This window comes from Eumetopias jubatus, unplaced genomic scaffold, assembly GCF_037043125.1.
Source record: "Eumetopias jubatus isolate StellerSeaLion01/CBP00866 unplaced genomic scaffold, mEumJub1_p1.0 scaffold_1, whole genome shotgun sequence".
Lineage (NCBI taxonomy): Eukaryota > Metazoa > Chordata > Mammalia > Carnivora > Otariidae > Eumetopias > Eumetopias jubatus.
Genome location: NW_028274807.1, coordinates 184,396,764 through 184,409,729, shown reverse-complemented (window position 1 = coordinate 184,409,729; position 12,966 = coordinate 184,396,764). Strand labels below are relative to the sequence as shown.

The 12,966-nt window shown below is 54.1% G+C and overlaps 1 protein-coding gene across 1 annotated transcript in view; it reads right to left on the bottom strand.

The window, feature by feature from the left end:
• LRIG1 (leucine rich repeats and immunoglobulin like domains 1) overlaps positions 1 to 12,966 on the bottom strand; it is a 110,955-nt gene that overhangs the window by 22,500 nt on the left and 75,489 nt on the right. The window contains exons 5-9 of the mRNA XM_028110332.2: positions 11,766 to 11,909; positions 9,889 to 10,032; positions 7,385 to 7,528; positions 4,452 to 4,595; positions 2,355 to 2,435 (exon numbers count right to left, since the gene is read on the bottom strand). Coding sequence (XP_027966133.1) covers positions 2,355 to 2,435; positions 4,452 to 4,595; positions 7,385 to 7,528; positions 9,889 to 10,032; positions 11,766 to 11,909 — 657 coding nt within the window. The remainder of the gene's footprint in view (positions 1 to 2,354; positions 2,436 to 4,451; positions 4,596 to 7,384; positions 7,529 to 9,888; positions 10,033 to 11,765; positions 11,910 to 12,966) is intronic.

The window sequence follows — 12,966 nt, the reverse complement described above, 5'->3', positions numbered from 1 at the left end:
GAGTCCGGATGACGGAACGGCTCTAGACAGGCAGCCCTTCTCTGTGCAAACACACTCCCAACTGCTGACAGGTCCCAGCGCCCTGGCCACCAGCTGCTCAGACGGGGCCGTGAGGGGTCCCGGCCACGGCCACGCGGCAGAGCTTCCAGGCGGTGCTTGGAGGAGGCTGAGTGAGGAGGAGAGCCAGGCAGCGCTGGCCCCTTCCTTCCCCGAATTCATTAAGTGTCTCTTCCACACCCTCCACACACCCTGTGGGGTGGCTTTTAGCCAGAGCGGGGCACCAGGACCACGGGAAAGCGTAGGCTTTCCTTTTTTTCCCCTTTAATGGAGAGGAGTCCACACACCACCACAGGCAGGTGGCGGAGCGTCACGAACCCCACAGGTGCCCCTTATAAGGCTGCACCCATCACCCAAAGGCACCAGTCTTACTCCCCCTCTGCCACGTCCTCTGCCCAGCCCGGCTGGCTGAACGGGGATCCAGGTCACAGGCGCCACACCATTTCACTTTTTCATCCAAGAAGAGGATTCTTTTTTTTTCTTTTGCAACACAACCACGAGACCATCCCGTCTAAATAAGTGCATAGATTTAATCATATTAAGCAATTCCTGTCCCAGTTTCCCCCAGTTGTGTGCTCCCTGCCTTTATTCTGACACACGGACAGAGCCTCCAGCCCCAAGACTCTGATCGGTGGGGCTAGGGGGGAGGAGGCTAGAGACGGCCCTATTCTAACGAGGTCCCCACAGTCTCAGGACCAGGTCAGTGTGGAAGGCACCGCCTTCGGGAAGCCTGTGTCCAGCAGCACAGGGCGAGTGAGGCACGTGGACTTAGGACTTCAGGCAGAACTGCTGAACCTAGTCCAGCGGGTCAAAGAAAGAGAAAACACAGGGGAACAGACCACAGTGACCACAAAGGCAGCCCCAGGCTCCAGACACAGGCTGCATTCTCCAGAACCCGGGGACCACCTGCGCTCACACGTCGGGGCCTCCTGGAAGCCACACTACCCAAGAAGTGGCTCCAGGTTCCACCGGAGGGACCTACCCCCCCCCCCGCCCCCAGGCCCTGGTGGCGCCGCCCACTGCAGGCCCTCCCCACCCCCCCATCCATGAGTTAGGGCAGAGGCAGGCGTCAGAGAGTGAGGCTCGTGCCCTGCCCCAGCAGCTCCATCTCAGTCCTGCCTCTTCCCGGCTCACTAAGTACAGGGGCCAGGAGTGGGGAGGAGGGAGTGCTTTTTTAGGGAAGGAAAAGGAAGACTGACAGACTTTTTGACATGCTGTCTGAATACACAATGCTCACAAAGAGAACCGTGAGAGAGCTGAGAGAGCGGATTCTTACTCAGAACTCTGAGTCTAAAAGGTGTGTAAAAACCACACTTTTCAACATCAGTGCAAATGTCTCGCTCTACAGAGAGACTTCCCCCACCAGAGGCTCTCCTGGAACCTCACACTCCACTGCTGCTTTGGAGCTATTTGCTTGACACTCACACTCTGCTCACCCTGTCACCTGAGCAGGCTTGGGGAGATGGAGTGGTGACTGCTTTTTCTTGTCTGCCTGAAACCCTCCCTCTGAGTCGCTACTCAGTGGTCATGGCTGCTCCTGTCCCCACTCCTGGAGGCTCCCTAGGGGGCACATGCAGGGAGGGCTGGTGACACGTAGAGGGCAAGCAGGTGGGACGAGGGAGAACAGTGTGAGCTCTGGAGCTAGTCCTGACCCTCCCTGCTGTGTGGTCTGGGGCAAAATCCCTTCATCTGTGTTTCCTCGACCACAGAAAGGTGGTGTAATAGAGCGTGCACTCAGGAGGCTGTTAGATATAACACAGGTACATATACGCTCTGCAGAGTAAGTGACAAATTCTAGGAGCTGCAAATAAAAACACCAGAAACCTCGAATAAAAAATAGCTGTTATATTACCTCATGGTAATGACTGTTCCTGTTTAATGTTATGATTGACAACAAAAGTACTGACTAGAGACTCCAAACCACGAACAGTACTTGGCTTTAGAATCTCACACAATTTCTAGGAATTAAGAGGGCAAGACTTCTTTGTGCAAAGCAAGACAAAAAATTCAGGTGTTTTCATGTCAGTCACAAATTCAGCAGGAAAAGAAAATCTTAACAGGCCTCCGAACACCAGTCTTCAGCCCCAGGGAAACCACCGTCCAGGGCAGTGAGGAGACCACTGGCCAGAAAGAGGCTGGGATGCCTTGGTTCCCTTATTCAGACTTTTCTTCCCAAACAAAAGAAGATAAATGCGAGCCAGCCCTGCTCCAGTTGGGCCCAGAACAAAGGAAGCGTGATGGAGCCTCAGAACTGTTGTGCACCAGCCCCACAGAAGCTACAGGGCGGAGATACTCACAGCTTGCTGAGACTGTCGAGCCCCGTAAAAGCGCCACTGGTGTCCTCTATCGTGCCCGAAATCTCATTATGGTCCAGATCCCTGGGGAGGAGACGGAAAGAAGGCTCACCATCCAGCCTGAGTTCTCAACTCTCTTTAACGTCAAGAGGGAAAATAGACGGACACCCCCTATGCCACCTGGAAGCTGAAAACATCTGGGTGGATTTTAGATGCCCAGCTGTAACGTACAGTCAACACAAGTGTAAGCGCCGAGCTATGGGAAGCCCATTCTACACACCTCGTGGCACGGCCTGGCGTTCTCAGCCTTCCCAAAAAGTGGACACATGCCTCAAACATGGAGGTCCCCCAGCTCCATGGGCTGCTCCCCACATGCGTAGGGCAGGCCCCGGGGCAGGGAGAGGGTGCAGACAGCACACTGGAACAAGCCCCCTGCTCCAGAGCAGGCATCTGACCACCGATACTGAGAATGAGCCTGAAAGGTTCTTTAAGGTTCCTGTCTGCTCTCACACCAACCAGAGTCCCCTTCCTGGATTTGACTAGGAAACCGCCCAAGGCACACCGAGGAAGGAGACAATGAAGAAAGGCCCCCCTGCACAGGGTCCTCCCTGGGACCACTCCATGCTGGCAAGTGGGTTCAGAGGCCAGAGGCGCCCCCCCTCTCGGGGCCTGCACAGGCGCTGACTTGGAGCCAGGGACGACATCTGGGCGCTGAGTCAGACTTATGACCCACTTGCCAGGGCTGGCAGATGAGGACAACTTTTCAGCCCAGTCTCCTCCAACAATGCAGATCACAAGGCAGATGACTCAGCTTCCTCCCCCAGCTTCCAGGGCAGATCCTAGTGCCAGGCGAGGCTCCCACCTGGTGAGCAGGCCTCCACTCTGCCCCACCAGCAGCCCCTCCAGCGTCCCCAATTCTGGGTTCCTACACCTTCCTCTCTGATGCAGAGAGGCATGCTGCTCCCAGCCCCCGTGAGAGCCTTCGCAGGGAATAAGCACTGCCCGGAGGGAGGGGAGGTCCGCCTGAGAAGTGTAGTGCTCCTTCTGACCTTTATCTTAGAGCAGAAAGCTCAGAGTGCCGAGATTCTGCTGCTGCTGGAAGGGACCCCTCCTTTCAGCGGGTTTCTCCTTATTATCTTCAGACTGAAAGCCGGGGACCCAGAGCTGCCGTTGTGTGTGCCCGTCTCCCAGCTCCTCGCTCTGGCTGCCAAAGCTTTTCTCTTCTTTCTGGCTCAATCTGAATGTTCCCGGCCTTGTTATTCAGGCCTTGCAAGGGCTCAAAGGCTGGCTGACCTTGGCTTTAATAGCCTGGCATCCGGGCCCTTTCACACTCCCAACAATGGCCCAGCACTGAAGCTGGCTCTGGCCTCTGGGCCAGGTGCAAGTGCACAGGCCTCCCTCCCTGTCACACAGGAGCAAGCCCTCTGTGCAGTGGAGCACGCCCGGAAGGAGGCTTCACATCCCACCGTGACTGTCTGGTGGAAATCATCCACCCTTCTCTGGGGATTGAATGCCCGGAGTTGCGTTGGAAGTTGTCTGGAGCCAACAAAAGGAAAACTTTAACTCCCAGGAAAGCAGCCTGAAGCCACTTCTGGCAACCCCACTTAAGAAGGAACTTAAAAGAAAATTCTGGACATCATTGCCTCTATTTTGTTAAATGACCCTACTGAAGCTCAGGGAAAGACACAGGATTTGCTAAATGCCTCTCATGAAATGGGGCCTCCTGGACCCAGAGTATGCTGACGGCGCACGGGGAAGATTCAAGAGGAGACATGGAGTGCACAGCTGCGGTCCGGGAGGCTACCCCCGGTGCTGGGACCCTAGTATCCCACCAGGGTCACGGCAGGAAATGGCAAGGTTCTGAGCCACTGTCACCCTATCAGCACCACCCTGGGGGGACTGAGAGACAGTTTTCTGCTCAACCAGTTTTTCAGTTGATTCTATGCAAGTGTGATGCTCTGCACATAGTGGGTCAGCTTTGGACCCAATTCTGACTCGAGAGCAACAAGAAGGGAATTCAACGAGGCAGCTGGCTGGCTCTGTTCTGCCTTCCCAGCCAGGGCCCCCTTTCTTCTGTCAACCCCACAGCAAATAACGTACAGAACACGCAGGTTTCTGAGTCCCTTGAAGGCGCCTTCCGCGATGTGGCTGATGGAGTTGTGGCTGAGGCGCAGGATGCTCAGGCTACTCAGGTCGGCCAGGCTCTCCTCGTCCAGGCGGGTGAGATTATTGAAGGACAAGACCCTGGGGAAGGAAAGCACACGTCACTGCCGTGCAAGACGGGCACGCCCGACCCTCTCCTGAACATCGAGCCATGGTCAGCAGGGTCTCGGTGGGACGACAGGACACTGGCAAGCTCGCCAGAATCCCAAGGGCCACAGGGTTCGTGCAGCTAGAAACCCACCAGGGCCCCATTCCCGCAGAGTTCGGCTCCTGGAATATTCGTGTAGATCACGGAGACCAGACAGCATGTTAGGCTGTGAGGACGACACAAGGTCATCCAACACGAGAACCCTCAAGGCTCCGATCCCTCATGCCGGGGTCCATGGGGGGTCCTGACTCAGGCTATCAGAGACGCCTCACGACAGGGGCCTGAGACCCTGGACCAGACCTCAGCGGACACTGACAGTGAGCAAGGGAGCCCTGTCAGACTGTCGATGTCAGCCAGCAGAGGGCACCACTAGCCGCCGCGTGGAACGAGCCGGCCTCACAGAACTTCCTGCCTTCCGGGGCGCGACAGTCTCCGGTCTCCATGCCCCCATGCCCCCATCCCAGCCGGCCCAAGCATCCTACTATGAGCAGGACAGGGAACACGCCCCCAAATCACACATCGTCCCGAGCATCGGAATCAAACCTTCCTCCAGCACGCCCTCCCGCACCTCGGACACCACATGGCCCTGGGCTGGCTACTTGGCCTATGAGTCCTCCGTCGTTGAAAAATGGGAAATTTGGGCTGGGGCAGGAAGAAGCAAAATAAATTCGGAGAAGATTAATGAGTTTTTAAAGGCAGCAGGGAGTAACATTCTTTCCCTCCTGGAGAAATAAGTCACGGTGTCTGTCAGTTGGAAAGACCTGGCAAGTGATCAAAAATACATCCTCACCTGCAATTACAGAATTTAGCTTAGAGGGGGGGCCGGAAACGCTGGAAAGCGATCTTAACTCGGCTTCTGAGGTTCCTTGGATGTCTGGAAAACTGATAGGCAGTTGAGGCATTTCTGTGACCTCTGCCCCTGGTAATGGGGACAGACGACAGCTCACAATGTCCTGCCTGCCGGACAGGGGCTCAGGGGACACGACTTGCCCACCGCCTCAAAAACCAGGGGTGCCACAGCCTCCAGCCCGGCAGAGCACGGCTCCTTACCCAGCAACTGGCCTGGCTCAGGCACGGGGGACAGAGGAGGCCTCTCTTGCTTCATCATGGTTCCAGGCCTGGACAGCAACCAACCAGGAGCCCTGGGGGCCATGGCCTGAGCCAAGAGCTGGTCAGAAGCCATCCATACCACGTAAGACTATCAGGCAGCCACACTGCCGTGCAGGGCCACAAACCCAAACCCGCAAGGTTAACACTAATACGCACACACTCACAACACGCAAGGAAGGTACATAAGAGGAAAGAGGCAGGGCGCTTGGGTGGCTCAGTTGGTTAAGCGACTGCCTTCGGCTCAGGTCATGATCCTGGAGTCCCGGGATCAAGTCCCGCATCAGGCTCCCTGCTCAGCGGGGAGTCTGCTTCTCCCTCTGACCCTCTTCCCTCTCGTGCTCTCTCATTCTCTCTCTCTCAAATAAATAAATAAAATCTTAAAAAAAAAAAAAAAAAGAGGAAAGAGGCAGGGCTATGGATTTTTACATGAGATAATCATGGGCTCGCTGAAATATGCACTCCAGGCCAGTGTGCCCTGGGTGTGGGGAGAACATGCAAGAAGAGGTAAAACCACCACCTCAAGACTCAACACTGAGTTTAAACATCGCCTTGCTTGCCTGGTGAGGTCAAGAGAGAGACAAGACAAAGGCCTGTCACTTTTATGAGCTGTTCATTTCAGGGGGTGAATCTTCTCCCACAGTCAAGCCTAGAAAAGAAGAAAACCCACCCAGACCCTCTTACACAAACACACTGGACTAAACTGGAGTGCATTACAGGGAAGGAGCCCACATGGTGAGGGCTACTTTTTTCCTCCAAAAGCACCCACCTTCTGCACGGGGGTCAGAAACAGGGGCGCGAGCGTGCCCCCCCGGGGGGCTGGCAGTGCCCTTCTCACGGCCAGTGATGCACCGAAGCCACACCGGACCCAGGCCCTCCTGCTGTCAGCAGGTAGGTCACTGTCGGTCTTGGGATCCCCAGTCCCGGCCTGGAGCCCGGTCTGGGGGTGTCTGGAAGGGAGGAGGGGCCGCACATCATTCAGGGAGGAGCACATGTATCTTGGCCCCCAGCCACAGGGCTGCCAGGCGGGGACAGGGAAAGAGCCAAGGGCCTGGACGATGTGTCTAAGGGAGGGAAGGTGGACGCCCCAAGGACATGCAGTTCTCCCACTGTCAAGGCATCACCATCGCTCAGGTCACGGTCTTTTCTGTGTGTGAGCCCAAATAAGCCTCGTCACTAAAGACGAGGTGCACATCACCAGGTGTAGCCATCAATGTACAGAGCTCTCCAAACAGCTGCAAGGAGAGCACTTGTGTAGGCTTTCCTTCTGGAACCCTCTCCAAGGCCAAGAAGGCCCTAGAGGCACAGGCTGCCTGCGGGGACCTAGGGCCACCCCTGCAGCCCCCGCTCATCTGAAAGCAGGGGTGCAGAGAGCAGATCAGGAGGGCGTCCTGCTGCAAGCCCTGAGTCCCGCTCTGGGCCTGGCTGCCCGGGGCTGTCTTCCCTCCAACACAGGCTGCAGGCCCGCCTGCCTCTGAGCGCCCTGCCCCATCTGAGCTTGCGGAGGCCGCGGTGCCATGGACCCCATCAGGCCTAGAGCTTCCCGCTCCAGGGGGGTCACCCACGGGGAGTCTCTTAAGAGTCTGTCTGCCCAGAGCAACGGCGGGACACTTACAACTCGTGCAGCTTTGGGCAGAAGCTCCAGCCTTCACGGTTAATGCGAGCGATGGAGTTGCTGCTCAGGTGGAGCTGGTGCAGGGCCGAGAGGCCGTAGAGCCAGCCTCTGTTCACCTCCACCAGGCCGTTGTACTCCAGGTGCCTGCAATGACAGCGCACAGGGGTGAAAGCAGTGCTCTCTCGTTTGCGGACCGCCCCGCACACAGGCAGCCCCCCTGCATCCCACATGGGTCAGCACTGAGGAGCAGCCAACAGTGCGGGAGAGGAGGTGGGTCTTGGGGCTGGGGGAGAGGGCGTGCTCACGTTTGTCTGGGAAGGACGTGGGGAGGACCCGTGAACCCAACAGCCAGCCGTGAGTATCTGGGCTGACTCGGGAGCTCAGAGGGCAAGGGGAAGCTTCCTTGAAGTGACCTGTTTCGCCAAGTACAAGTGAACCAGGCACCCAACTGGGCGAGGGGTTCCGAGCACAGGGCACAGCAATGGCTGAGTCCATAAAAGGAAGAGAAAGTGGGGGGTACATTTTATCCCACTCTTAGAGATATGGAAACGGAGGCTGGGAGAAGTTAGATAACTTGTCTAAAATTCATTCCACAGCTCTGCAAGCAGTGAGGGTCCAGAATTCAAACCCAGGTCTGGCTATCCAAGTCAGGGCTCAGGGCCATGGTGTCTAGAGACACGCCTTAGCTCTGGGGCCAGATGACCTGGATTTAAATCCCAATTTTGCCACTTTACTGGCTAAGCGGGGCTGAAACATGGGTAAGATGGAGAGACCCAAGGGTAGCAACTTCACAAGGCTGTTAGGAGAAGCAAACAAGAAAATGCCAGAATTTCAGCACGGTGCGGAGGGTTTTCCTCCCACCAAGGTGCTCAAGTAAGGACATTCTTACCCTGCTTCCCGACCCTGCACACCTGAGCCCAGGACGACCCCAGCGGACTGGCCTCTAATTCCAGTGTTGCCCCATGTTCATATACAAGGCCTTTGGGCAACCAGGTTTTGCTTTTATCTGTCTCACTTTCTGCCACTGCCCAAAAGGTGAGCACATTTACAAATAATCTCTCGGGCAACTCATCACCCTCAGTGTGTATGAATGTGCTCAACGTAAAAACCAAAGGGTATGTGCTAACTCCATTTCCTTCTGAGAACTCTTTGACTCTTAGCACACCCATCGCACAACCACCTGGATTTCAAAGTTCGAACGACAGTTTTAAGGAGGTCAAGTAAAGGCGCTTTTGAATCTATAGCAACAGACGTGCGGCCAATCCCAGGACCAGGAAGAGAGGGAGAAGCAAGACCACAGTGCTAATGCCGATGCCCTCACCTCACAGTGAGTGTGAGTCTGGGGGTGGCTGGGAAGAGGGGCTCCTCAGAGACACTTCTGATACTGAGCACAGCACAGAGCCAATGAGACGGGATACAGAGTTTTTGTTTCCTGTTTCCATCGCAAAGATAACAAAGGACATGAACACAGTGATATAACTTGTAAAGCCTGGAACGGAGAGGGTGTGTGCACGTGTGGGGTTCCTGAGCAGGTTACATCACTGACTGTAACACGACAAATCTCCAGCTGACCCACCAAGACAGGGGGAAAACCAACAAGGAGGGGCGCCTGGCTGGCTCAGTCGGTGGAGCCTGAGACTCTTGATCTCGGGTCTGTGAGTTTGAGACCCATGTTGGGTGTTGAGATTACTTAAAACAATGGAAAAGAAAAAGAAAAAAGAAAAACCACCCAGGAAAGGAGGACCAGAGACTGCCCTTTGGGAGCAGAAGGGGGTAAATAGAGAATGGGGGAAGAGAGGCCAAGGCCACATCTCTGTACTCTCTGACTGTACTCAGTTATATGTTACTGACCACTGAAAACAAGCTCATTTAAATGTTTAAAAACGGAAGATCGGCAACCACCTTTTCTGCCCTTCTCCACATGCCCTCCTGCTGCTGCTTTACGTGACTTGGCCTGCAGGTGTGCTCTGTTCCCGGGCACATCTGGCGGGAGGGGGTACTCCCCGGTAAAAGTGGGACATCTGCACCGAGGGGCCCACTTAGCTCACGACCCATAAATAAATCTCCCAGGATGAACTCGACACTGGAGGCCCCCCTGCCCATCCAGACAGATGGTCAAGTCCCAAACAGGGAGCCAGGGAACTTTCTGCAGCCTGTGGGAGGGGGCCCACTCTGCGCCCTGCTATTCACTGAGGATGTGACAGGAGAAGAGAAGCCCGAGCAAAAGGGCTCCATCTCCCACCCGCACCAGCCTGCTTCCCGGACAAGACCCATGGAAACTGCCCCCAGAGACTTTCCTGACCTGTGAGAAAAACACCCTTCGATCGGGCCAAGTCACTGAAGCTACTTAGCAGTGCCCAGCCTTCTGAGACCCAAAGGGCAGTGGCCAGCTCCGGCGGAAGTCCTCCACGATCCTTCAAGGCAGGGGGCTGAAGGAGCACACAGGGCCGCCAGGGTGCCCGAGCCAAGCAGGGGTCCCACCTGGAACCCAGCACCACACTTACAGCACGTGTATCCTGGACAGTCCCCAGAAGGCCCCGTCCGTGAGCTTGCTGATGTTGTTTCGCTGGAGCTTTAGCACCTCCAAACTGTCAAGCCCCTGGAATGTCAGGCCCTCGATGACCCGAATCCGATTCCTAGTCAGGTCCCTAAAGAGATGAAGACAGTGGGTTCAGAGGCCTCGCCGCATGTTCCCTGCCTACACCTGTTCTCATGCAGGCCCAGCCAGGTTTCTGAGCCAGCAGGGAAAATCGTGCTGAGGACATCCCAGCGAAGCCCAGATGTACTGCGGGGGTTCACTGTCTTACAGCTGCTCCTGCCCGCCACGCAGGCATGGACACGGACTGGGCCATGGCTTGTGAATGAAAGAGGGCACAGGGTTCCCCAGAAGCCAGCCCCACCAGGCCTCCCAATGACCGAGCGCTCCATTTCCTCCCCAAACATCCATGCCTCTGCAGTGAGGAGGTGGGTGTGACTCAGGATGCGAACGTCCTAGGTGAGGTGTCTCTTAGCTCAGCAATAGAAATCGATACCAGATGCCTCAACCCAGGAAAAACCTGACCACTGGACAGCAGAAAGCAATGACACTTTTCACTGGAGGCGTTAATGGAGTCTCTACTGATGGAGAGGAGTGAGTGCATATTGGGGAGGGGGCGAACTGACACACCATGAAGCACACACAGCTGGCTTCCAACCCCAGCATGGTAAAACCTCAGTGCACCAAAAAATTTCAGGAATCTGGGTGGGCTGGGTCCATTAGTAACACTGGGGGAAGGGGAGGGGAGAACACAGGGCTGACCAGAAAGCCCTTGGTTTTCCCCAAATACTTCTGTAGTGTCTCATGACGATGCCCCACACACAACCTCCTTCTCCAGAGCTGAAGAGACCAGAGATCTTCTGCATGGGTGTATGTGTGTGTGTGTGTGTGTATGAGTGTGTAACAGCATTGAGTATGCGAGTGTGAATGAGTGTGTGTATATGTGAGTGTGTAAGAGTGTAAATGAGTGTGTGGGTGTGTGTGCGTGTGTAAGAGTATGTGTTTGAGTGTGATTGTGTGTATGTGAGAATGAGTGAAAGTGTGTGTGTGTGTATGTGTGTGAGGGACACACAGGCGTGAGGGTGCTGGGGGGCGGGGTGCCCCAGCTTGTTGCCAAACCTGGCCCTGAACAATTGCTGTGTTCTGTTTAAACCCAATCTCCCATACTGGCTTATTTTCCTGAGATTCCTCTTCTGACACAAGGAGGACACAGGAAAACAAAAAACCGGGGAGCAAATGATCCATTGGGTTCCAGGAAATAGGTTTTCTTAAATCCAAACCCTGTGCCATCCTAGGAGTGCACTCCACTTTGGATATCAAAAAACAAAACAAATAAATCCTTTCTTAAAAAACAAACAAAAAAACCAAACCAACTACCTTGTAATATTTATCAGGAAGAGGATGGCCCACCTCTTGCTCACTACCTCTACCTATTGCTCAAAAAGTGGACACCATAATGTCCACAGTACAGATTTTATGAGAACTTTAAGACACATACACACGAAACCCCTAAGATAAATACCCCAACCCACACAGCCTAAGTATTAGCCAGGATCAGCTAACCAGCAGGATTCCTCATTTCATTTTGGAAAGTGCCAGTGAGGACAAACATATATATCCTCAGGGGATCTTGATTTCTCCACAACCTGAGGCAGCCCACAGGCACCAGACCCAGCTTCTAATTTGCTTCTATTAGGTGTCACCATAGGGCCATTAATGATAGTTTATGCAGAGCCTGACCAAGGGGGGGTGAGGAAGGGGTCATTTTGGAACGAGGTCCATGGAGAAATCTGGCCTCCATAAAGTTTGGCTAACCTTAATTAAAGTGCAGGTTTCTATACTCACAGTTGTGTCAGCCTGGGTAACTTGAATGCTTTCATAGGAAGCTGGGTGATCCTGTTTTTGCTCAGGCGAAGCATTACCAGTGACCGTGACAGACCATCAAATGCTCCCGACTCCAGGGTGCCGATCCGGTTGCTTGCCAGGTTGCTGGAATTGGTATAGGACAGAGAACATAGTGGTCAGTAGGGGGCTTTCCTCATTCTGTTACAGACACTGGCTGAGTTGGGGAAAAAAGCTAAAACACACCCAGAGGGACAGGTTTCCGATGACACATTTATCATATTTAGTCCTAGATGGGGGAGCCGGGAAACTTGGGTGTCAGGACCATCCCCTCAGGCCTCGATGGAAGGGTCATTGCAGCTCAGAGCATACTGTGGCTGCCTTCCACTGGAGGGTGGGGTCAATGTCATTGACCTCCACCCCAGCACCCTCACAGTCCAGCCAGGCCGTGCAGAGGGGCCATCTCCAGAGTTACCTGCAGGATTCCCTCAACACCCACGAACCAAGAGTGAGGGTTCCGAGTTGGTGAGAAAAGCCCTAGGAATCAGAAGGTCAACCTCCAGGCAAGGTCAGAATGGATTTATTAATTTAGGGAAACAACCCTAAATTTTATTTATTTATTCAAAGATTTATTTATTTATTTTAGATAGAGTGCACAAGGTGGGGGAGGGGCAGAGGGAGAGACTCTCCAGCAGACTCCCTGCTGAGCAGGGAGCCCAACTCAGGGCTCGATTTCATGACCCCAAGATCATGACCTGATCAAGAGTCGGATGCTCAACTGACTGAGCCACCCAGGCGCCCCACCAGCCTTAAATATTAAAGTGGATCTCACTATACAACTTTTTATATATAGATATTTAATTGCACACACACATACTCCTATAAATGTGTATAAGCCAATTCATTTTAATCATTTCAAGTGTATTAAAGAAACACTAGTTAAGGGGACCTGCACAGGGTCCCTCTGGACAACAAGCAATTCTTTAACGGGATGTCCACTCATAGGATTACGTATGTGAAGAGCACTGCTCCTCAAAACGTACTGCAATATACACGTTGTATATGTGCATTCCACTGTACGGACATTCTGTCAACTAATAAAAAGAAAAAAAAACAGAAAAGGGAAGAATAGTATGTTAGTCCTATCAGAAGTTACCACTACTACCTCTTTCCTTCCGCCATCGCTGGACTGATGCTGCTTTTT